Consider the following 26,226-nt stretch of genomic DNA (forward strand, 5'->3'; position numbering starts at 1 on the left):
CCTTATTTCTTCTGATTTTCTGAGTGTTCCAACATTCCTAGAGCTATGGACACTTATAACGGAAAAACTGAACTATATTTTCATAAATAGAAAGAAAGATGAAAGTCTAAGTTATCAAGAATGAAGATCAAACCCTTTCTTTACATCTTTCAGATATATAAATTAAAAGAGGTTTAAATCATCTAGTTTTCTAATATCTGTAATATATAATTGGTTCCAAAAGTAGACTTTTCAAAGAAGTATGGTATCACAAATTATTTTTTAGGCCATGAATCTTGAGACTTTAAAGTTTGATAAGATCTGGAGAGAAATTAACAAAAAGATTAACAAATTATAAAATACAATATATATGCTGATAGTCCTGACTGGAACAGTTTACTTTTTTATACATTAAACAAACATTTACTGAGCAGACTATAAGTGTTTTATCTTTAATGCCTAAATAAATCTGTTTAATACCTAAAAAAGTGGAAAGGGAGGAACAAACTGACAATTCAGTAATAACTCTTTTGGCGTGTTTATCTCTAAGCCATTAGAAATGGAATACATTAAATTCTTTCCACATTATCATAAAAAACTTCTTACCTGCCAGTAACAAACTGCAAGAGAAGAACTCTCTCCTCTGGAGTAATGTCTTCCACAACTTCCCAGAACCACTAACAACAACAACAACAAAAAACTTAGCTCATATTTCAGAGCAACTGTAGACTTCCAAATACCAGAGAAATACGCAATATTCATAAAGCATATTTTATTCTATGAAACTCATTTATCAAAAATGATTTCATACCAAGTTTTCATATGCAATATTCCCATGAGAAGAATTTAGGGAAAAACTTTACTTTGTTAATTAATGTAGGTTTTCATCCAATAGCGTTGAAAAGCTTACAAAATTAAATGGCAAAACTTAACTCCATTCTAAGCTCTAGAGAGATTTTACCTGAATAACTGGATCTTCTCTTTCATAGCCACTTGTGTATTCTGTATTTTTCATCCAATCACTCACATCAATTTCTGGCATGCCCGAAAGCAGCAGCTCCTTTGGGGAAGAAGAAAAGTATTTCATTAATCTTCTTCTGGAAAAAAAAAGCTATTACATTTAAATAGTAAATTTGCCTTAATTAGAAACTAATCCCAGGTAAAACTGATTTATTTTTGTGACAGTTTCTGCATGTCATCAATAACAAGCACTACATGGAAAAGAACCCTTGATACTGATAAGCTCAAATAGTGTGAGATGTGGAGCTGTCTCCACACTGATACAATTTAATTAAAACATAAGAGACAATAGTTCATGTTTATATATAAACACATATGCAACAACGGTTTAGATGCGCAACAATTTTATGAACATTATCTTTAGTTTACGTGTATTTTTATTTTATGAATTTGTTAAATTCTATGAAGAGACTGACTTTCAACATGAAAGTGACAACAAAGACCTGAATGAAGCCTGGGTTAAGCAAAGAAAAAGATCATCAAGAAACCCTATCACAAGGAAAAAGGAGGTAATACAATAGTTATTATTTTTTTAAAAAACAGATTAAGGCCTCTATTTTGGAATAATTCAGATCCTTTAAAGTCAACTTTCCCCAAGGTGAGAAAAGAAATGCAATTTTCCTAATGACTTTTGGTGGCCGCCGTTTTTCCAGGAAGAACATCAAACAAACAAAATATCAACCAAATAACTGAAAATGAAATTAAGAATGGCACAATTTACCATTATGTTTTCCAAAAGAAAAGGGAACATGAGAAGAGCTTGTCCACATCTCTGAATCAGCCCATATCTCATAGTTGGATGTGTTTACACACTCAGGTTAGGCACTGACTAGCCTACACTTAACTAAACACCAACAAGCCACAACAGCAGGGTTTTAGAGACACTGATACTATGTGGTTCAAAATCATGTCTCCTGCAGCAACTACTCATAATACACATCTGACTAGTACACAGCGTGCTCTAAGAAGATTAATGTATATAAGGTGGTGTCTGAGAACTCGTGGGGGTTTCTAAAATCTACTGAAGGAGTCTGCAAGGTTCTCCATTCTCCAACTTATCTGAGGCTGGATTTTCTCCATATAGTTCAGCCAAACAACCTATCACAACAGGTTATATACAGAGGCAGACATGAGAACCCAGCTGTTTTCTATTGTCAGACATTAAAGAAACTTGTAGAAATGAAAAATAATGCCCCTCTTCCCACTATTTTTGTTTTATTCTGGAAAATGAAGTTTTCATCTTTAAAATGTTACGTTAATACGTAATAGAGCGTTATTGTTATATGAATTAAAATATTTTACACTTCTGTTTTAATTTCAAAAACAGTAAATATCAATTAATATAACCTACATAAACAAAAACTCTTGCTGCCAGGGGGTCCTAAGACCAAAAAGTTTGAGAACTTCTAGTCTAGGATGCGTGTTAGTCCTCCTTGCCATAGTATTATAAACGATTTTTACTAGATGAAGACGTTCTGGTTAACGTCCATTTTTCAACCCCGAATTCATTCTCCACCTTTCTTTGCCCTGTTCTGTGCCCCAGGAGGCCAATCCGTGCAGACTGGCTCTCTTGCCTGTCGGCTTCAGGTTGGGTTCCATCACTGAGAAATAGGCAGGAGTCTGGAGGTGAGGGTATTTTCTGCTCTCTCCCTGCTTCAGCACATCTCTGCAGTAGCCATGTCTCCACAAGAAGTCCTCTACCTGTCCCTTCAGGTCCAGGGGTGATGAAGGCTTTCCACTGCTGCTTGTCTCTGGAGGCCTCACCAGACCTTGTTTATTCTTAACACTGTCCACAGCTCTGTAACAGTCCCTTTGTTCAAGTTTCGTTATTTGAACCAACTGGGGAAACTCTGTTCCCTGGTAGGACCCTGATACAGATCTGCCAAAGGGGGTCGGGATGAATTTTATACATTTCTTACAACCCATAAGTTTAATACTCTTCCCTTCTAGGCTGAAGATAAGCTTTTAATAATATTAAGTACACTCTCATTGTTAATAATTATGAATAAAAATGACTGAGACTTTATTTTCTCAAGAAATTTGAAGCATTTCATAAGCATCATATTATTTGTTATAACTTCTTGTGAAGAGGATGAAAGATCTTTATTATCCCATTTAACCCCTGGGCAAAAAAAGTTATTAAACTGACTGAAAACAAATAGATGAAATGGGAATTCCACAATAAAAAGTACATATAACAAAAAGTCCCAATCAATAATTCATTTTTTTTTAAAATATGACAAAACTGAATTGACCTACTGGAATTGGGTGTAACATATATGACCCATTCTAAGCTCAGAAACTGAGTCATGCAAGTGTTCACAGCCATCAGCTTACCTAGTATTCACATGGCTCAACGTTTTAATATTCTGGTACCACCATGGATAAATTCATAAGCAGCACAGTATGGAAGGACAGTCCCTCAGACATTGGGGAAGACCCTCTCCACTGTAACAGTATAGACATTATTAATGACAACAATGTTGTCACCATTTTTGAACCTGATAATCATCTCCTGACTTGGAATTGCATTCTGTCCACAATGGATGAATACATCTCGGGTTAGGGCAATGATGCTACCGGAACTGTCTTCTCACTAAAACTCTAGAATCTAACCTGTATCCTTTAGTTCAGATGCACACCTAGCTTAGATGTTTGTGCTGACTTTTGAAAAAAGTTTTCTATCCCAGTGTAGCATAGCCCTTTCCTACGAAAGATACAAAACCACACAAAAGGTTCTAAAACCAAGTCCCATTTATAATTCATGCCCCTGAGAGGCAGTGTGGCAATACTGATGAAGCGAGACTGGGCTCTGGGCCAGAGAACACAGGCACACAGTCTGTCTCTAACACATACTCGGTGAACACGAGCAAGCTCTGTACTTCCTTTGGCCTAGTTTTCCTCGTTTGTATAATGGGAATGATACTACATACCTCAGAGGTCCATTGTGAAGATTTTAAAAGTTAATACATGTAAAGTGCCTGTCAAATACTAAGTGCTTAATAATCATCATCATCATCACTGCATAAATCAGGGCCATGCCTACAAGACTGCTCTTCCCAAATAATCCACCATCTGAATCAGCTCAACTTCTAAGACAGACTAGGAATCCTGACCTAACTTCAACATGAGAACCACAATTAAAAACTTACCAGTAGCAGACCTAAATGTGAAAGATAAAGGAATACAGCTTTTAGAGGAAAACATAGGAAAATACCTTCACGACCTTGGAATAAGAAACAGTTTCTTAAACAGAACACAAAAAGCTCCACCCATTAAAAAAAAAGAAAAGAAAAAACAAGTGAACTGAACTGTTAAACTAAAAACTTTTATTCACTAAGACACCAAAGTAGGAAAAGATATTCATATCTAACCGAGACTCCTAAAAAGAATATATAAAGAATCCTACAAATCAGCAACAAAACCCAGAAAACACACTAGGAAAATGAAAAAATTACCTGAACAAACACTTGAAAAACAGAGTATACAAATGGCCAATAAACATATAAAACACATTCCACTTCACTAGCCATCAGGAGTTAAAATCACAATGAAATAACACTACTGATCCACCAGAAGGATAAAAATGTAAAAGAAAATATCAAATGCTGGTGAGGATGTGGTACACCCAGAACTCTCATATCTGTTAGCAGGAGTGCAAGTTGACACACCACTTGGGAAAACTATTTGCTAGTACCTACTATAATGGAATAAATGCACACCCTATATCCCAGCAATTCCACTCCAAGGTATATAACCTACAGGATGCATACATATGTTCTCCTAAAGACATGTACTAGAATGTCTGTAGCAGCACTATTTCAAACTGCCTGAAACTGAAAAGTACCCACCAAATGTGCATCAAGAGTAGAAAACACAAGAAAAAGTATATTGACAGAATGAAATACTACACAGCAATGAAAACAAACAAATTACAACTGCATGCAACAATATGCATGATTCTCACAACAAAAAGTTGAGCTCAAGAAGTCAGGTATATTCTAGGTGATTATTCCATTTATATTAAGTTCAAAAACAGGCAACCTATGTGGAGAGAAGGGAACTCTCATACACTGCTGGTGGGAGTGCAAACTGGTGCAGCCACTATGGAAAACAGTATGGAGATTCCTCAAAAAATCAACGATAGAACTACCATATGATCCAGCTATTCCACTGTTGGGTATTTATCCAAAGAACTTGAAAACACCAATTTGCAAAGGTACATGCACCCCTGTGTTCATTGCAGCCTTATTCACGATAGCCAAGACTTGGAAGCAACCTAAGTGCCCATCAAGGGACGAATGGATAAAAAAGCTGTGGTATATATACACAATGGAATACTACTCAGCCATAAGAAACGATGAAATCCAGCCATTTGTGACAACATGGATGGACATTGAGGGCATGATGCAAAGTGAAATAAGTCAGAGGGAGAAGGTCAAATACCGTATGATTTCCTTCATTAAATAGTAGATAATAACAACAATAAACAAACACATAGGGACAGAGATTGGATTGGTGGTTACCAGAGGGGAAGGGGGGGAGGGAGGAGGGTGAAAGGGATAATTGGGTACATGTGTGTGGTGATGGGTTGTAATTAGTATTTTGGTGGTGAACATGATGTAATCTATGCAGAAATAGAAGTACAATGATGTACACCTGAAATTTTTACAATGTTATAAACCAATGTTACTGCAATAAACAAAAAATTTAAAAAAAAAAAAAAAAAACAAAACAGGCAACCTAATCTATGATGTTAGAAGTCAGGAGAGTAGTTACCCATGATGGGGGACAGTGACTGGAAAAGGACATGAGGGGGACACCTGAGGTGCTAGGATTTCTGTTTCTAGCATGTCTAACAGCAGTTCATAAATACGCATCCATTTTTAAATGCTAAAAATAATAACTTTTATGGTTATGCAAAAACTAGATGAGTCTATGCTAAACAAAACCATTAATCTTAAACTTAAAAACACACCCGAAAAAACTCAAAACTGTTATTTAACGAAACTAAGTCACAATTGACTTCAAAATTAATTAGCAAATTTTGTCCACTACTATACTAAGATATACCATGAGTGATAAGTTGGAAATACTGGTATTTATGTAAAATTAAAGGTACACATCAGTCTACTTATTCATACATTAAAATGAAAGGTGTAGGGTAAAACTAATTTTAAAAGAAGAATAAAAACCATAGGATACTTTTCCATTGATCTAAAATTTACTATTCCAAATTATAATTTTTTAAATAAGAAAGCAGCTATACTCTATTTAAAATACTGTGTTTGATTAAGGAGTCAGACAACTCAAAGAGTTTGACAATAATTTATTACCAAAAATAAAAGAGAAAAAGGAAATGGGGGAAAGCCAGACATAAAGCATATAGAATTAGAAATCTCATTAGATCATAAGAGGCAGCCAAATTAAATGAGCCAAATAAAACATTCAACAGAGACTAGGGGCCAGCAACCAGTGGACTCCACATAGGTTTAAAATGGAAAATTATAAAATTATATATGTGATAAAACAAGAAGCTGGAGAAGACAACACAAATACAACAAGAAAAACCCTCTTAAATCTTTTTGGAAGTACAAGAAGTTAGTATCAGCATCCTTTACCCCATATGGCCAAATAAAAAATTCAGAAACAACGTGAATACTGTTTTTGGGAAGACTGGCCTTCAACATCTCCCATGTAGAATACTTTGGAAATATATTCCATTTTTGCTTATCACTACCTCAACTCCATTTCACATTAAGGAATTGCTAATCTGGTTATTAAGTTTAAGAGAAGCTCAATCACAAATCTTATAACAAACCTCTAAACATGAACATCAAACCATAACGTCTTATTATATATTATTCCATTCATTATAGTATTCCAAAATTATTTCTGAATTACATCAACTGGGGTTTTGTGTACTGTGTAACAACAGAAGAACTGATGTCTTTCCTTACCAATTCATATTCATCAAAAAGTTGTATGAGGGAAGGTGGAATGAACATATGGAAGCCCTGTAAGAAAGCATTGATCTGAGGCTGAATGGCTCTTGTCATTCGAAGTTCAGTAACAAGCTGGACATACTCCGCCTAGAAAAAAAAGCTCTTGTGATGGTTCTGTTTTAATTTCACATACTTAGGATAATGTTGATTTAACCATTTCTCATTTAATAGGTAAAGGTTTAGAATTAATTTGGCACCAATAATCATACATCTCAGCAAACTAGTCATCTACCATTCACTAAGCTAATGTTTAAGCCAAAATCCTAGGAATCAACCACCCATGATTTCTCTCGCACCCTGCATCAGCGAGTGCTACCCGATCTACCTCCAGAAAACATTCTCCATCTGACCTCGTCTCACCACCACTTCCTGCACCCTGGTCCAAGCCACCACCATTTCTCACCTGGATTACTGCAACATCTAGTGTCCCTGTTTCCATTTTTGCCTCTGTACTGCTGCTTCTCCACATCACAGAGTGATTTCTTAAATATGTATGCATTTTATATATAATTCAGATTACATAACTTCCCTGCTCAAAACCCTACAATGACTTCCCATGACACTCAGAGTGAAATCCAAATTTCCTTCCCCGTCTATAAGGCCCTAAAAGATCTAGCCTCTGTCTAGCTCTCATCTCATTGCCTTCCACTCTCCCTCTTGCTCACTCACTCGATTCTCCAGACACAAGTTTGTTCAAGTCTCAATGTCTTTATGCGTCCTGGTGTCTCTGACTGAAATGTCTCATTAGAATGTAATCTTTCTGCAGGCAGGGGTTCTGTTTTGTTTACCAGTATATATCCCAGCTCCTAAAAAAGTGGCTGCCACTTTGTAAGTGTTCAACGAATACGTGATGAATGCATACACTCAACAAATTCATAATACATACTTATAACTTGACCAAATGGCTCATTTAAGAGTAGCCAATTTGATTTTTTTTTAATTTTTTTAAATTTATTTATTTTTCCCCCAAAGCCCCAGTAGATAGTTGTATGTCATAGCTGCACATCCTTCTAGTTGCTGTACGTGGGACGCAGCCTCAGCATGGCCGGAGGAGCAGTGCGTCGGTGCGCGCCCGGGATCCGAACCTGGGCTGCCAGTAGCGGAGCGTGCGCACTTAACCACTAAGCCACGGGGCCAGCCCGTCAATTTAATTCTGAGTTAAGGTAAACTACTTTCACATATTTTATTTTAAAATATATTATCGTCATCATAGAAAATAGTGTCACTCAAAATTTAACTGGTAATAAAAAAATGTATTTTAGCTCAGACAGGAATCAACGATCACATCTATCCATATATATATATATATAAACTCTATCAATTGTTATCATTAAATATTTTAAATTACGTCTAAGTGAAACTTTGCAAGTTAAAAGCAAAATGTTGTATATAGTTCTCACCTCCCAGGAATAAACGCTGTAAACACAGAGGGGAGAAAGCCTGTTTTAGGCCCCTTCCTTTTTTTTTTTTTTTGGCACAAATCTGATGATTTGTCCCCCCAAAAAAACCACAGGCACTGAGCCAGCAAGTTACATATGATTACTGGCTATGAATTCTCCATACATCTCAGAGCTACAGAAGTGTCACAGTAGATTCCTCATAGCTCTCCCCACACCCCACCCAGCCCCTTGTGCAATCCAGCACAGGGAAAGCTGTCATCTCTGCTATTTGACCTACTCCCACCCCCACATCCCACTCGCCCCCACCCAGAGGTTTTTCTCCACTACTTAGGAATTAATCAATTACTACAAGTTACACACAGGTAGTTACTAGAGAGATGGAGATAAAAATGTGTGCCAAACAATCAAACAGAATTATAAACTAAATTTTGAGGTTCCAATCCAAGAAATAATATATATTTCCATTTTAAACTTCCAAGTGATAACCAGCAGTGATTTCAGCATTAGCACCTGACTATCTTCTAATTCATGCTGCTCTAACTAAAACTGCTTACTGAACACACTACAATTTTTCTGCTCCATTCATTCATCACTGCATGTTTAAGGTGCTATATGAGACCCTATCGTCCCTTAACAACAATAGCTTTTTCCCAAGAGGTTTTGCTTTTACAATCTAAAGGTACTATTCAATAATCATTGTTCAAGACCTTAACAAATTATGAAGCATGAAAGTAAAAGATTTTTGAATTGCTCAAGTACACTTTACCTATTTTAATTTGCTACTGCATTCCATATTTATCAGAATAGCACGTATTCTTTTTATCAATTAATTCCTACTATTTCCTCATATATTCTATTTTTAAAAATTAATTTTCACAAGTATATTAATCTTTCCTCACATGTTCCCTTCTATTCCTTGATATTATTTTCCACATTTATTTCTCTAACTCTGGCCCATAGTTATTGGATATCAATTTGAGAAAATCAGCTCCTTCAGATTCCAGTCTCCATATTAAATTAATTTAAATATGGACAGATCTTGGTCTAAATTATTTCTCAGTAAAATAATAAAACCCTAGCCATCACAAATCCTCCCGAGGTGTTTAGTAAAATAAGAGTTTTCCAGATACTTGACAGATAACTGTGTTTAATGGAAAAAATCTAAATCCAACTGCTTCTAAAATGTTTCCCTGCCTCCTTAAGCAGCACATCCTCAAAAAGAGTAAGAAATTAACATTTTCTTGATGATACAATTATTTCTATGAACATCCACTACTATTATACACTAATACTTTGACTGTGCTTCCTGCGCAGAAAGTTCCTGGCTGCATTCCTATCACTTACGGAGGCATCCAAGTGACTCACCCTACACTTTACGTCCTTACCCAACTATATCAAATACATGCTTTAAGGAAACAGCGGACACAGATGACAATCAGTCCACAAAACGCTGGCATAAAGAGCTGCACAATTAAACATTAAATATAAACCAAACCTAAAATCTCTGCTTGGTCTAAGGTATTCAAAGAGATGACATAACTTGGTGGTGGGGATCTTTTATCCCCAACATATGGCATATCCTAGGAGTCATATTTGCTCCCACCCGAGTTTTGTTGTCAGTTCTTTTTTTTTTTTTTTTTTTTGTAGGTAGCTGAAGTTTACTGAAGACTTACCAGTTACGACAGAATTGACTCATGATAATCTCTCAATAAATACATAGCTGTATAGGAATGTTGTCAGTTCTTTGAGGGCATAAAATAATACCAGATGCCACAGAATTAAATTGGAGAATTCACCATATTAAGGAATCTGAGTTAGTACCTGTACTGGTGAAATAGTTACGTTAATACATAGAAAGTTTTCGACTTAGCCTCAGCACAGAGACAAGAACAACAAAAAAACCCCTTAGCAACTTTTTTCTAGCTCAACCTCTGAGCCTGATAACGTTAGGCAAGCAAAAAATAATTACAAAGGGAAAAAATAAAAACACTAAGATTAAGGAGATTCAACTTTCAGACTATGTTCCAGCAGTTCAATTACATGTCTAGTTATAAAAATATTTTGTTTTAATAATCTCCTAGTCTTCTGAATGTGTGGAATGAATAATATCACTCTTTGGAAATCTTCCATAAAATTGGAACTTCTTTTCAGGCTTTGAACCTAAATTATGTCTTCTGCCGAGGGGCGGTGGTAATGGTGAAAACTGACACCTTTTTTAAAGCTATTTTTCTACTTGAAAATCTTTTTTCACTATTTGTTGAAAGATATCTAAATAAACCATACTTATTTAAATAATAAACAACTTTTAAAAGTGAAAACGAGATGTTTTCTCCTGCCTTTAAGTAGACTGATAAACTTGGCCACATTGTAAAGCTGTTTGGAATAGTTATTTTTTTAGCAATTAACAGTTTAAATGGCATTATTATTGGCATAATTAAATTCACTGTTCAAATATAAACCCTTTGGTAATAAAAGCTTCTTTCCTGGATTTATCCACTGTATTATTATTGCTCTGGTATATAAGAGTTCCCATCGAAGATTTCTCCACTGAGAACTCAAAAGAATACCAGGTTTCTTTTGTAGGAATAAGTAGATATAAGAAAAAGGAGAGGCATGTTTTTACAATGTAACATTTTTCAATAATTTATTCTTTACCAGTATATTCCTATTTTTAAGGTCACAAATTAGTTACAAAGATTGATAGTCTGGTAAAAATCCTATTACTTCAGTTTCCTTGGAACAAATTAGGTCATTGAAAATAGTGATTCTTCAGGTTACTGTTTCATAGATTTGGTGATTTTCAAAGCAAATTTGTAGAATATACTAACTAAAATGCAATGAAAAGTATATTCTCCTGGTTCACAGGAAGATATTAAAGATAATTTAAAATCTAATCTAACAATACACATGTACACTCAATACGGAGAACCTTAGACCTGAACTGTTTTAAAAGTTTTCAGAATAATAAAAAGATCTCTCACAGTATGCTGTGATGCAAATAAGGAATCCACGTTAAGTCAATAATCTATATACACAAGCCTGTATTTTTGTGCTTGTGAGTGCATCAAATGTCTTTGTGTGTGGAATAAATCAAGTGAAACTAGCCATAAAATCTAAGGTATTAATCACATAAAAATGAAGCAGGGGAAAACACACTGAGGTTCTATCTGCTACCTTGTTCATATTCATTGCCTTAGTCAACGAAGCCTTGCAGGTACACAATCCTACAGACCTTGATTTAAACTGAGGGTCCACCAGTTACTAATTTTGAGCACTTAGGCAGTTATTTAACCTCTAAAGAAATAGTGTCACAGTTACAAGCTCGGGCTTGAAATTCATAGACTGCCTGGGTTCAAATCCTAGCTCTACTACTTATGAGCCACATGATTTGGAGGAGAGCTCCTTACCCCCTCTACACTTCAGTTTCCTTCCCTGTAGAAAGGGACAGCTACACTTCAGAGGATTGTCTAAGTATGAGTTAATACACATAAAGCACTTTGAATAGTGCCTAGCACACTGTAAGTACCTAATAAATGTCAAATGCTTTTAATATTAAAGCTGTTTCCACATTGAATAAATAGAAATAACTATCTCAAAAGGCTGTTACAGTAAATGAGACAAAGAACACATCTCAAATACATGAAATATACACAAAGTACTCAAAGACAGTAGCTATTGTCATCACTAGAAACCAGAACTGATGGTAGTGAGGTTGATGAAGAGGAGGACGGCAACACCACCAGTCATTCCTGGACCCAATCCACATAAGTGGCAGTCACCCTGGAGTCCTTCTTTCCCACCTTCCCAAACAATTAATTACCATGTTCTATAAATTCTACATCCTCAAAAGCTATCTCATTTTCTCTATCCTCACAGCCACTGTGTTATAAAATCCCTCACACATGCTCCCAAGACCAACGCCACAACCATCTATCAGGTTGCCCCGACTCCAGTATCGCCCCATTTCAATCCATTCTTCACATTCCAAGCTAAGTTGGTTTTTGTTTTTTTTAAAAATAAAACAGAAATCCAATCACGTCACTCTCCTCAATAACATGTGCAATCATCTCCACAGCCTTCAGAATAATTTTCAAATTCCTAATTGCGGATGCAAAGTCTTCCAGATTTTGGCCCCTGTCTACCTCCCTCACCTCATCTTTTTCTACTCACTTACTTTGCAATCTAACCTAAGATCTACAACTCTGATCTACACGTGGTTCTCCAAACACATCATGCTCTGTCATCTGTGTGCCTTCCTGTAAGCCCAGAACATTTCCTTCTCCCCTTCTTTACTCCTATCTGACCACTTAATGCTTCTCTTCTATAGTTCAACTTCCATGCCACCTCCTCCATTCCCTCATATCCTGTCCCATCCCACACCCATTTTTCTCCCTCCCAGCCTGAATGAACTTTATGATTAGTATTTTAAGTGTTAACATTTAAAACACATTTAGCTTACTCTTCAGTTCTAAAAGCTGAAGATCTAAGCAAAAAATGTCATTTGTAACTCAATATTTTATGGTTCTAGGATTTCAGCTTTTGGTCAAGAATTAAAAAGTGAAAGTGAGGGGCTGGCCCCATGGCGCAGCAGTTAAGTGTGCGCGTTCCGCTGCTGGAGGCCTGGGTTCAGATCCCGGTCGCGCACCAATGCACCACTTGTCAGGCCATGCTGTGGCGGTGTCCCATATAAAGTGGAGGATGATAGGCACAGATGTTAGCCCAGGGCCAGTCTTTCTCAGCAAAAAGAGGAGGATTGGCATGGATGTTAGCTCAGGGCTGACCTTCCTCACAAAAAAATAAATAAATAAATAAAATAAAAGAGTAAATTTCTTGGGGCCGGCCCGGCGGCGCAAGCAGTTAAGTGCGCGCACTCCACTGCAGAGGCCCAGGGTTCGCTGGTTCGGATCCCGGACGCTCACTGACACACTGCTTGGCAAGCCATGCTGTGGCAGCGTCCCATATAAAGTGGAGGAAGATGGGCATGAGTGTTAGCCCAGGGCCAGTCTTTCTCAGCAAAAAAGAGGAGGATTGGCATGGATGTTAGCTCAGGGCCGATCTTCCTCACAAAAAACAAACAAACAAAAAAGTAAATTTCTTTACGAAAAGAGAAAGCAAAACTTTTTTTTAAAAGATAAAAATACTATTTAAATGTAAATCTTCAGCTCCTGGTAATTTCAGCCATTTTCAAAACTGAAGCCAAGGTTTTTTTTTTCTCTAGATTTTAAAACAAATCATTGCCAGAAACAAAATTAAATTTAAAAGAGTATTATATTTCAAATGTGGAAGTGATACATATTCTTCTGCCTACATTACTTGTACTTATTCAATGTACTGCTTTTCAAACAAAGGTATTTTCATCTATTTGGTTTCATTCTATAACTACTAGTCTTTCAATAAAACTTAGGAACAAAGGACTCCCCCAAGTGGAACCAGCCTACATAGACTTTCTCTTACTAACAAGCTTTGCAAGTCATTTAAGTTTCAATATGCTCACAAATTTTGAAGCTGAACTCCAAAGGTGACAATTATAACTTTATACCTATACAGTAAGTAAAAGGCTGACGGTAAACTAACAGAAAACTTCACAAAAGAAATGTATGTTAAAAAATAATATTTCTAAAGAACATGGTTTGAAAATTTTATTTATAAATTGGATACTTTAACGATTTAAAAGCAAGTGATCAATTTAAAATGCAGGTATGTTTCTAAAGATTTTTAATTTTTTAAAATTAATCAGGTTGCTTACTGAAAATGTTTAAGCATCAACAATTTGAGATGCAATTATACTTGACTCTTACTGGTAACAGAAAATGAAGAGGCTCAATTTATTGTGAGAAATATTTATATCAGAAAAATGAAAGCTGAGAAGAATTAACATATTGGTGATTGAGATCCTGCTTTTACCTCCATTACCCAAGCTAATCATTAAAAAAAGTTAGCCTATTGTAATCAACCAGTTAGTTAATATAGTTAAATAAAAATGTATTAAACTCGGGGCCGGCCCGGTGGCGCAAGCAGTTAAGTGCACGTGCTCCGCTGCGGCAGCCTGGGGTTCGCCAGTTTGGATCCCGGGCGCGCACCAATGCACTGCTTGGCAAGCCATGCTGTGGCGGCATCCCATATAAAGTGGAGGAAGATGGGCATGGATGTTAGCCCAGGACCAGTCTTCCTCAGCAAAAAAGAGGAGGACCGGCAGATGTTAGCTCAGGGCCAATCTTCTTCACCAAAAAAAATAAAAAAATAAAAAAGTATTAAACTCAACAAACAAAAGTTTCAAGCTCTTTAATATTACGATAGTATTCCAGCCTCAGACTAGACTCACAATGAAGGGTATACCCTTGATATGAGTATATACTTATTTGTTATTATGTATTCAATATCTTCCTTCTTTCTAGATTTCAATAAAAGATACAAATGCAAAAAAATAAAATGTGTATTCAAAAAATCTAAGAAAAATCCTGTCATGGGGGAGGGAGGCTGTTGGGAGATACAAGTATAAATACAACTATCTATCATGCAATTAATGGGTCTTTCTACTTCATCACATAAAGTATATCTGAGAGGAGTGACAAATCCACTCACCGATAGAGTATTCACAGATAGGAATCATGTTTGAGGTTCTCTGGTGAAAAGCAATCACTTGCTTATAATAAAGATTCTATGACTTCATTACCCATAATTGGGAGTAGGTCTCTAGTGTAAAATAAAATAATAAATGCACTACCAAGTAGACAATCTAATAATTAGCAGATTTCTTAAAATATTTTCATTCACTGGCAAGCTCATACAGATTTTTAAAATTAATTTAAACATTTTACTACTTTAATCTTCTAGAGCTTAACATGACTCATATTAAAAATCAAGTAAGATCTTCCTCAACATGATTAATTTTGCCAACAGTATGAAGAACATTAGACTTGAAACTAAGAGATCTGGGTTTTGGCCCCAGCTTTACCATTAACTCTTTAGGCTTCAGTGTCCTCATGTGTAAAATGAGAGCATAGACTAAAAAATTTCTAAGTATAAACGTACAAAACCTCAGCTCCTGAGTTTATTTCCAAAAATTAAACTTCATGTTTTTTAATATTTATAGGATCTGAGTTTCAAAAAGTAAAATTATGTAGCTTAATTTGGTCTCCAATTCCCTGTATATATCTAAAACTAAGAGCCTATTTTTATAGAAAACTATCTAATAATTAACTTTTGTATTGTTTTTCATTTACAAAATGCTAGTAACAATTCCAAATGGGAGGTATTATCCCAATTTTACAGAACAGAAAACTGAGGCTCAAAGAAGTTAAAATGTGGCCAAGTCTTTCAGCCTTTTTAAAAAAAATCTACATTTTACTAAATCTCTAGTCTACAAAATGCTTCAATTGACATTATTTTTTATAGTTAGTTGATTCTGAAGCTGTCTCGGAATTATAATCTAACTAAAGGAAAGGAAAAAGGTTTTAGTCTTGTTTAACCAGAAGTTGCTACTGGTAAATGACAGAACTAGAATTTCAACACCAGATTTTCTGACTCCCAATTTCCTACATAATATATCAAAATGTAAAATAAAACGTTATTATATATTAAAGTACCATGATTTTCTTTTTTTTTTTTTTACCGTGATTTTCAACAGTGAAATTTAAAACATATGCCCAGATTTAAAAATAATATGTACAGATGTATGTCAATTATTTCTCAATAAAACTGGGGAAAAAAATATGTACAAATAGGAAATATAATAATAAAAATAATCAAGTTACAAAGTTAAAAAAATCATGTTCAGAAGTCTAACAGATTTATTGGATCCCAAAAGCATGTACAAAGTTTAAACACTGTGATTTCTTCTTTTCTCTATTGGAACTCTTAATATTGTACTTTTAAAACATGAAATTTTGTTTCTTAGTGTCATCAAGTCGATTCTGACTCCTAGCGACCGTGTGTACAGCAGAGTGGAATCCTGTCTGGTCTTTCTGTGCCATCCTCTCACCTTCTGGCGCTGTATCAGACAATACTCTGCTTCTATTCATTGAGTTTTCACGGGCAATTTTTTTCAGAAGTGGGTGGCCAGGTCCTTCTTCCTAGCCTGTCTTAGTCTGGAAGTTCCACTGAAATCTGTCCACCGTGGGTGACCTTGCTGGTATTTGAATACTGGTGGCATAGCCTTCAGCATCATAGTAACATGCAGCCACCACAGTATGACAACCAACAGACAGGTAGTGTGGTTCCCTGACCGGGAAACAAACCCAGGCCGCAGTGGTAAGAGCACTGAATCTTATCCACTAGACCACCAGGGCTGGCTAAAACATGAAATAGTGATTATTTATATATATAATTTACATGGTGATTATTATAAAACATGAAAGAGTACGAATATGATCATGATGTAAACTTATATTTCTAATTGAATTTTTCAACATGCAGATGCCTAATTTATACAATCAACTGAATTGTTCTCTAGGCTGTGTCAGGACCAGTCTCAGCATATCTAACACAATATTGAAATGATCCATTCTAATTCAATGTTTGATATTTGACGGTTTAGTTAATTTAAATATTTTATTTGTTATAAAATGTTACATAACTCTAACAGTACAAGTTTTCCTAGATAGTGCCAGGAGATTTTAGAGTAATTAGCAAACTATCAGGGCTAAGTTACAAACAATGGCTAACTTAAAAACTGAATACTCACTTTGTTATTTTGTGTCACAAGAATACTTCCACCCCCAGGTTTCAAAGGCACCTCTTCCATTGCTCCAAACACATCAGTCTCAACAGAAAAAGTTAGTTCTAGACCCAGATCACTAATATCATTATCTAAAATCCACTGCAAATTTTTGGCATATTCTGGATCAATGGATGCCACATCTTGGTAATTTACAGGAATACCTAAAAATGCAAACATACAGCAGTTATATTCTAAATGTTTCTGCCTTTCCTTATCTGTTTAATGGTAAAATACTGCCCTCTACAGATACTTTGGTAAAACTGCAAATTAATCCAATTCACAGCATGATTTAAATGGATGCTAATTCCTGAATTTGGAAGTCTGTTAAGGTACGCTTTCTTCCAAATTTTTACAATGTAATCTTTCTTTGAAATAGCTATTCAGGAAATTATTATAAACTTCAAAAAGTGCCAATTCTCTTAAGCATATTCATATTAAAATGCATTCTTAGCATAAATTTACACACACTAAAATGAAAAAAAATTTTAGCAAAAAGTAGGCTATTTTTTCTCTCCCTCAGGCCCCCAAATGCCTTACCTACACAGATAGTCTCCAAACAAAATAAAAATTACCTCATCCAAAATGCCACCACTTACCTACTTGGTTTTCCCTAAAGACTATAAGAAAAATACTTCAAATCTTCAAATAAATGCCTATGGAAATGACAATAGAGCCATACCAAGAATGTGCTTGTAGAAGGATCTCGTGAAGTAAATGTTGACCAGCTGCCTATGGTTCAAAGCTAATCCCAAGATCTGTCCAGCAAACCGGAAGTAGTTCAAGTGATCAGGATTTACATAGGAGTTGCTATTAGGCTGAAAAGTTGTTCCTATTAAAATAAATACAAAATAATTTATTTTTAAGACTATAAATGCAGAAAAGAGGTCATTTCAAGGCAGACAAATTAACTCACATACGACTCCAGCAAGGTTAAGTTTACACTATGAATAAACTTCAACAGAAATGTCCTCTGTGGAATATGTAACAGGCAGTGGAAATGGAAGTACAAAAGATAATCAATAATTCACACATACTTATCAGAGTTAAGTCTCTGTGCAGAGAGAAAATTTTAGAATACTTTTAACTGAAAGTAATTAGAAGATGTGTCACAGAGATGCTGGAAATAATTTATTAAGACAATACACACACACACACACGTTTTCCTAGGCAGACTGGAAATAACTACTAGGCCTTGAATTAGGGCAGACATTGTCTCACTCATCTATACAGTGCAGCACGTATTCACTACTTTCTGCTCCTGAAGAAATAGAGCACTAAAGAGAATAACTAAAAATTTTAAATCTACAACTGTTCTAAAGTGACAGACCTAGTCAATGAACTTGATGCCTTTCAACAATTATCAGAAAATTACCTAAGTCTACAAGTCAACCAATTCTTCCTCATGACAAATAATTAAGTTTAAATAAGTACCACTGAGGTAAAAGTAAAAATGGCAAGGGCAATAGTTATCGATTACTGTCAAAATCTAGTGCAATGGAATAATTCCACATACATGAAAAACGTCTGGAAATAGATAGTGGTGATGGTTACAATACAATGTGAATGTACTTAATGCCACTGAACTGTACACTTTAAAATGGCTAAAACGGTAAATCTCTTGTTATGTATGTTTTACCACAGTAAAAAAAAAAAATGGAAAAACCTAATACCAAGATCTCAACTTTAAATAACTCTCTTTCCCTATTTTTCTGTGATCATCACTAACTCGAATTACAAATTCTCTCACTCATTCAACAAATATTTACGGAGTGCATGCTATTACTACTCTTCTAGGCACCTGGGGTAAAAGAAAGAATAACTGATAAAACTAATGAAATAGCATCAAAGAAAAATAAAGGAAAAGTGGACAAGTATTGGAAAGTCAAATGTTTGGTCATTTAGTACACATATTTTGACAATAATTCACTTCATGCTTCATTGGTCTTTACCAGTGTTGGCACTGGACTAAACTGCTGTGACCAACTGACTTAGATAAAACAAACAAATCTGGAAGCTTATGGCTGAATGACTCAAAAGGGCCACATGAAGCTAGCCATTCACTGTTCAGTATCCTTTGAGCATCACTCCCAGTCATGATGTAAGACTGGGTATTAAAAGTCAAAGCAAAGTTCTGTGAGATGAAGAAAGACTTCAAAGACAAACACAGGGGCCAGCCCGGTGGCGCAGCGGTTAAGTTCACGTGCTCCGCTTCGGCGGCCTGGGATTCACAGGTTTGGAGCCCGGGCGTGGACCGATGTACCGCTTATGAAGCCATGCTGTGGTTGTGTCCCATATAAAGTAGAGGAAGATGGGCACAGATGTTAGCCCAGGGGCCAATCTCCCTCAGCAAAAAGAGGAGGATTGGCATCAGCTGTTAGCTCAGGGCTAATCTTCCTCTCACACACACACAAAGACAAACATAACCATAATGGCAAAAATATAAAATTCTGAGAATAATCACAAATATTTTTACCTATTAAAATAGTGAGTGCCTAGGGTTACTGATGAACCAGCAAAGATTTTTGATGACTCAACTTTCCTCCCCTAGGTCTGTATATAATTCCTCTCTAAGTACTTTCTGGGAAATCTGGGTTATTAAAAAGAATAGATGAAGAGAAATCAAACGAAAAAAAAGGAAACAAATGGGGAAAAAATCTTCAGAAAAGGAATAGTAGTTTTTAACTTGAAAACTAGTTAAAACAGAAGATAAAGTTTATGTTATACCTTAAGTTCAAAATAAATGTAACTGTAACACTCCCAGCTATTTTCGTCACCTCAGAAAAATCCTATTGTACAAGAAAATACTCATTTCACAGAATAAAAATAATAGCATCTAATATTTATTTCTGCTTTCCGTGTGCCAGGCACTGGGCTAATAAGCATTTTTACACATCAGCTAATTGATTTCTCACTACATTACCAAACACAGATTATCGCTATTTTCAAATGAGGACACAGATCCAACAAGGTTAAATTTACTGGCCCATGATCATAGCATAAAGAGGAGCAGAGCCAGGATTCACACCCAGTGTAACACCAAAGGCCAAACTCCTAACCACTATACTACACCACTTCTCTACAGTAAGAATCTTAATTTGAAGGGCCAGCCCCGTGGCTTAGCGGTTAACTGCGCAGGCTCCGCTGCTGGCAGCCCAGGTTCGCATCCCGGGCACGCACCAACGCACCGCTTCTGCAACTAGAAGGATGTGCAACTAGGACATACAACTATCTACTGGGGCTCTGGGGGAAAAATAAATAAATAAAATTATAAAACCTCTGGGAAAGTAACTCCCAAACAGGACATAAAAGCTGAGCCACCATATACAATTTCTCAAATTTGAATATCACTATAGATTGGGGGGGAGGAATCTTAATTTGATTAGAAAGCAGGTTTTAAAGAGATTATTACAGACATTAGGTCTAGCTAAACATTTCTCATACTCAGTAGTTTTTAATTTTAATTTTATAAAAAGGACAAATCACAGTGTTTATGGTCTATGCGCTTCAACAACACGCTCTGCTATAAATTTGTAGTATAGGGAAGCATCTCGATTAACGATTTCACAGCAAATCTGTTTTTCAGGTGTGAAACTAAACAGACTCAGAATAAGGGACTATAAAGAAAAGAAATAAATCTAAAATATAATGCTCTAATGCTAAATCTTGCTTTAAGGATTAGGCCTAAATACCTGAGCACCTCATCAAACATGTCATAAAATCACAAAGACACCAAATTCACCTCAGAGCAAATAATCAAAGGTTACAGAGTTAAAGCAGGCAGTCCCATATTCCTAAATAAGTTCAAATACGCCAGAGCAGTTCATCACATAGAATACCTGCAGTTCCCTAGCATCACTGCAGCCCACCCCCGCATGCCTCCCTTAGAGTCATCCTTCTTATTCAATGGAGATTTGCTGCTGGTTTGTTTGGCTTTTCTTGTTTTTTGTGTGTGTGTGAGGAAGATCAGCCCTGCTAATCCTCCTCTTTTTGCTGAGGAAGACCGGCTCTGAGCCAACATCTATTGCCAACCCTCCTCCTTTTTATTCCCTAAAGCCCCAGTAGATAGTTGTATGTCATAGCTGCACATCCTTCTAGTTGCTGTATGTGGGACGCGGCCTCAGCATGGCCGGAGAAGCGGTGCGTCAGTGCGCACCCGGGATGCGAACCTGGGCCGCCAGCAGCGGAGCGCACGCACTTAACCACTAAGCCACGGGGCTGGCCCACTGCTGGTTTGTTTGGATGCAACCAGAACCTACAACTGATGAGCACTCTCTGCTTATAAAAAGAATCTAAACACTGGAAAAGAAAAGATTTTCAGGAAGAAACAGCAACTGTGCAAAGCACTTAAAAACTGAAATCCCACCTTCACTTGGATATAAGTCGTTATTAAGTTAGAGAACTCTCAAGTATACCTTACACAAATGAGGAGGTGACCATCTATTTAGCCTACAATATCAAATCACAATTCTGCAGGTCGCAAGCACCATTTCAACAGAGTTTTTTGTCTGTGTTATTTGGTTAAATAAGAGCTTTTAGTTGCCAGTTGCTGATTTTTTAAAAGAACTGAAAACTAAGTTACTATATATAAATAGATTATAAGTTAAGATTTAACATCATGATTTCCAGACTTTGTTTTATATGACCAATAAATTTTAAGACTTGAAAATTCAAATAGGGTTAGCAAATTTTAATTTTTCCAAAAAAGGACTAGAATTTTTTTAATCTATCTATTAGCACTAGTTCACAAAAGGAAACTTTAACTCAAAAAAAGTAGACCAAAGGACAATCCTTAAATTGATTAAATTTAGTTTTATTTTACAAAGTGCTGATGAAAACTTCCTTGGGGCCAGCACTAGTCCCTGAGACAAGCAACTGGTTAGAGGAAAGAATGCTAGATTGAGTCAGGTTCCATTCATGACCCTATCACTCATCAACTACATTTAACTAAACAAAAACTCTGAATTTCAATTTTTTCTTCCATAAAATGGAAATACCCCAGCTGGCTCACAGGGCTACTACGGGAATCAAAGGATAAAATGCACTGAAATAGTTTGAAAATGTGACAAGTCACAGAAAAAGTCATCTAGACTGTACAACTTACCATCAGCTGACTGGGTAAACAATGCATAATCAGGATTGACTATCTCATTAGACAGAATATCAAACCACTCACGCACAACACCTTGACCCTGAGTTCAAGAAAATAAAATTAAGTATCAAAAGAAATGTATAGAGAAGTTTTTTTCTAAATAATGATAAAATTAAAATCATATTAAATTTCTTCCATTATCAATTAAATATTAAACTTTATTCAAGTGCATTTCAATCTTTTATATACAGTTATCTTAACAGCACTTATTTTTATACCCACCATGCCTTCTTCTCCATGGAACCGTACAGCAATTCCTTGCTTTAGCTTCGCACAATTGGCTTTTGACACAACTTCACAGCTACTCCTAAAAATAGAATCTAAATATGTAGCATTGGTTAATTTTATATATTAAAATTTACAATAACTAGTATTTTGTGCCTCACATACACATCAGTTTCTCTGTTAAACATACCTCTGTGAACCAGCAGGATATCATTTTCATTCACTGGCCTGTGCACCATGTCTGAGTCTGGTTGTCCTGAATGCAAATGTTCATAGAACCATTCACAGCGATCTTTAAATGGCTACCCCAACAGATAACAATAAAACATGTTAGCAGTACTTCACTCACCTATCAGATTTATTTAACTAGCAAGCTAAAGGCCCTTTCTACAAATAATTATTCTTAGACTTTTATTTATAATAAACAGTTCTAGATAATGTTCTGACATTTCAATAACTATTCACAAAAAGGCAGATCTTAGCTGAAATACTGACTACCTAGAGAGTGTGTTTTTTTAAAACTCCCTACATTTTCAACAGTTTGATCAATTAGAAGGTTATATCAGATTTAATATCAGATATGTAATTGAACACATTACTCTCAATTTGTTTTATACTCAACAAGGCTTAAAAGAATGAATTCCCAAGTCCAGAAAAATTATGTTGCACATTCCATTTAATTTTTCACAAAAATAATCTTTTTACACCTAACTTTACTTTTTTGCTTAAAGAGACCAGAGGCTTTTTTTTTTTTGCAGGGAAAGATTCGCCCTGAACTAACATCTCCTGCCAATCTTCCTCTTTTTTTTTTTTCTCCCCAAAGCCCCAGTGCATGGTTATATGTGCTAGTTCTAAGTTGTTCTAGTTCTATGTGAGCCGCTGCCACAGCATGGCAACTGACAGGCAGGTGGTGTGGTTCCACAACCAGGAAGTGAACGCGGGCTGCCGAAGTGGTGATCGTCAAACTTTAACCACTAGGCCATCAGGGCTGGCTCACAACTTTATTCTTATGTCTGTCCTTTGAATGTGTAGTGTAAACCCTGACAGTTGTTTTTTTTTCTTTTTGTAATGCAAGTGCCTGACTTAAGATTTGATTGCTGAGACATCCTCTACAAAGAGGCATCCACTTCAAAGGCAACTATCTAGAATAAACACATTATCAGCCACACGACTAGATAAAGAGCCAGGCCACCTCCCACCTCCAAGCCTCCTTTTTTGAGAGATTTTGGTTGATTTCAATAACTGACCATTTGGGCCACTTGTTTTTTCTCTTCCTGTGCTTTAAATTCCCACTCTTATGTTTTAAATTCACCAATAAAGAGTGAACCCACAAAACCCTAGGCCTCCACCCTCAACCCCAATAAAAGCAGAACCCCTGGCCCACGTGCTCTCTCTCTACCCATGACCTCACTACGTGGCCCCAGGTGTGCTGTGTAATTTCCAGGTTCTGTAAGTAATAAACTTTCATTTTTTTCAAAGTTTCCTGATGGTTACTGCTGAAGGGCGTCTTGCAATCATAATAAGAACCACAAGGCCTGGTCTAGCCACAACACCGGTTATGGAGAGGTTGAGACGGACATATAAAAATTGGCATAGTCAGAGTGACTGCACGATTGCCCTTGCAATCAACTGAAGGGAGTGCTCTTTACCTGCAACTTGCTTACTAACTACCTAACCCAGGTGGCTAACACCATCTGGGAAAGGAGCACCACTTGCTGGGGGTCTGACACGCTGCTCTGTGCTTTCACATATTGCCTCTGTTCTGTGTTGCCTGCAGTATCCAACCCAAAAAGTCATGGCTGCCATAATAATTCAACCCAGAATAGCAAAACAGCCTTGCAACCAGAACCCAATGGCACCGCGAGAGCGAGAGGTAAAATAAAACAGAGGCCCACAGTCTCTGCGTCACCACTTCACTCACTACAGTCACACTGTTCGTCCCCTGACCTGATGAGATGTTATGTGTCCAATCTCTGGCATGATGTTGCTAAAAAGTCAATGGACAAATATAAACGTCCTGAACATCTGGTGCCAGCACCTCCTAAGAACCCTGAGGAGGTACACCAGCTCCCTGATAAATGCAAAACCCCATGGAAGCTACATATTGGGCTAGTAGAGGCAGACCCCAATCCCAGAGAGGTCTCTTGGGATACCCTGGAAAGGAAAGCAGCCACCTACGAAGAGGGCTCACAGTGATGTCATCCAAAATTTTCTGGTAACAACACCTAAGATTAAGGTAATAGGATAAAAACAACAAGTAGAAACTGAAATCAAAAACTATACCTTAAATGAAATTCAAACCTTTCTTAAAGATTTTACGCAACAGGAAGGAGAGAGGGGAACTAATTGGCTATTGTGAGTTTTCTAATTTGCCTGGAACGGGCTCTGAATTGTTACTCACGGCTGCTAAAATGCATTAACTGGCCAGTATCTCTAAAACCCATGACTTTCGTAAGATTCATCCGAGCTCTATGCTCATTTCCTCCAAGATACCACGGATCCTCTGAGATACCACAGATATCCCCTTAGCTTTCCCCTGAAAGGGACTAGAGGCACACCTCACAAGGCGTCCCTGCCACCAAGGGAAAAGCTGACAGGGTTATTGAGGCCTCTAGTGAGGAGGAAGAGGGAAAGGCAAAGGCCCCTAGAGCCACTGATGTTCACTCCAGGGCCCTTTCTCTCCTCACTTGGATATTTATTGCCTGGTGCCGTGCCCATCCTTCCATCACACTGATCACTGCTAAGGCTCACAGTCAATGGAAAACATTAAGATGAAAACCATCTCCTGCTGCACAAAATTGGCATGGAACAATGGGTTTATCATTTCCATGACAACAGTAACCCAATGACCTCCTCTTCATTTCTGACCCTGAAGAGGCCTCATTTGACCTGGAGTCCAGAGAATTATTTTCACAGGGCGCTGCCCCTAATTACAGGGCAGCACTACGACATTTTATTGAGACTGCCGAAACCATCCAAAAGATACTAAAACTTCTAGGAGAAAATTTACATTCTTTCTCTGCCCCTTGAAGATGTAAATCTTACCAAGTGTTTGAAATGTAAACACCCCAGGAGGTAACTAAAACTCCGCTCACAATCACCTGAGACTGAAGGAAAAAAGGGGGGGGGGGGGAAGAAGCCTTTTAACATACAAAATGCTATAAAAGCTCTCTTACCGGAAATCTAGTCCACAGCCTCCTTAACATTATTTGTCAAGGACAAATACAAATCTTAAAAGTTTTCTCCACAAATATTAGTAAAAAGCTTTAGCCATAGAAGCGAATAACCTTAACTTGTTCTGTCTGCCAATTTGAATTCAACTGTTGTTTATAAACTAGTGAGTTTTATATTGTTGTACCTGATTCGTGGCTAAGATTCTGGAACAAAAGCTAGAGGGTCCAACCCACCAATTAGGAGAAAATATTTGCAAATCATATATCCAACAAGGGGTTAATCTCCATAATATATAAAGAACTCACACAACTGAACAACAAAAAAACAAACAACCTGATCAAAAAATGTGCAGAGGATATGAACAGACGTTTTTCCAAGGAAGATATACAGATGGCCAACAGGCACAGGAAAAGATGTTCAACATCACTAATCATTAGGGAAATGCAAATCAAAACTACACTAAGATATCACCTTACACCCGTGAGACCAGCTATAACCACCAAGACAAAAAATAACAAATGCTGGAGAGGTTGTGAAGAAAAGGGAACCCTCATT

At 36.6% G+C, this 26,226-nt stretch overlaps 1 protein-coding gene across 6 annotated transcripts in view; it reads right to left on the reverse strand.

Moving 5' to 3' along the window:
• The window catches only part of HACE1 (HECT domain and ankyrin repeat containing E3 ubiquitin protein ligase 1), a 112,879-nt gene that overhangs the window by 9,070 nt on the left and 77,583 nt on the right, over positions 1-26,226 (reverse strand). For 4 of the 6 annotated variants that reach the window (XM_087443931.1, XM_087443928.1, XM_014781131.2 and 1 more), the window contains 8 exons: positions 22,688-22,799; positions 22,495-22,592; positions 22,225-22,312; positions 17,803-17,952; positions 17,088-17,284; positions 6,960-7,091; positions 941-1,039; positions 586-656 (listed from right to left, as the gene is read on the reverse strand). In XM_087443931.1, the coding sequence (XP_087300057.1) occupies positions 586-656; positions 941-1,039; positions 6,960-7,091; positions 17,088-17,284; positions 17,803-17,952; positions 22,225-22,312; positions 22,495-22,592; positions 22,688-22,799 (947 nt within the window). The remainder of the gene's footprint in view (positions 1-585; positions 657-940; positions 1,040-6,959; positions 7,092-17,087; positions 17,285-17,802; positions 17,953-22,224; positions 22,313-22,494; positions 22,593-22,687; positions 22,800-26,226) is intronic. The other 2 variants (XM_087443930.1, XM_087443932.1) reach the window with 2 other exon arrangements.

This window comes from Ceratotherium simum, chromosome 19, assembly GCF_057802395.1.
Source record: "Ceratotherium simum simum isolate JZ-2026a chromosome 19, ASM5780239v1, whole genome shotgun sequence".
NCBI classification, from domain to species: Eukaryota; Metazoa; Chordata; class Mammalia; order Perissodactyla; family Rhinocerotidae; genus Ceratotherium; species Ceratotherium simum.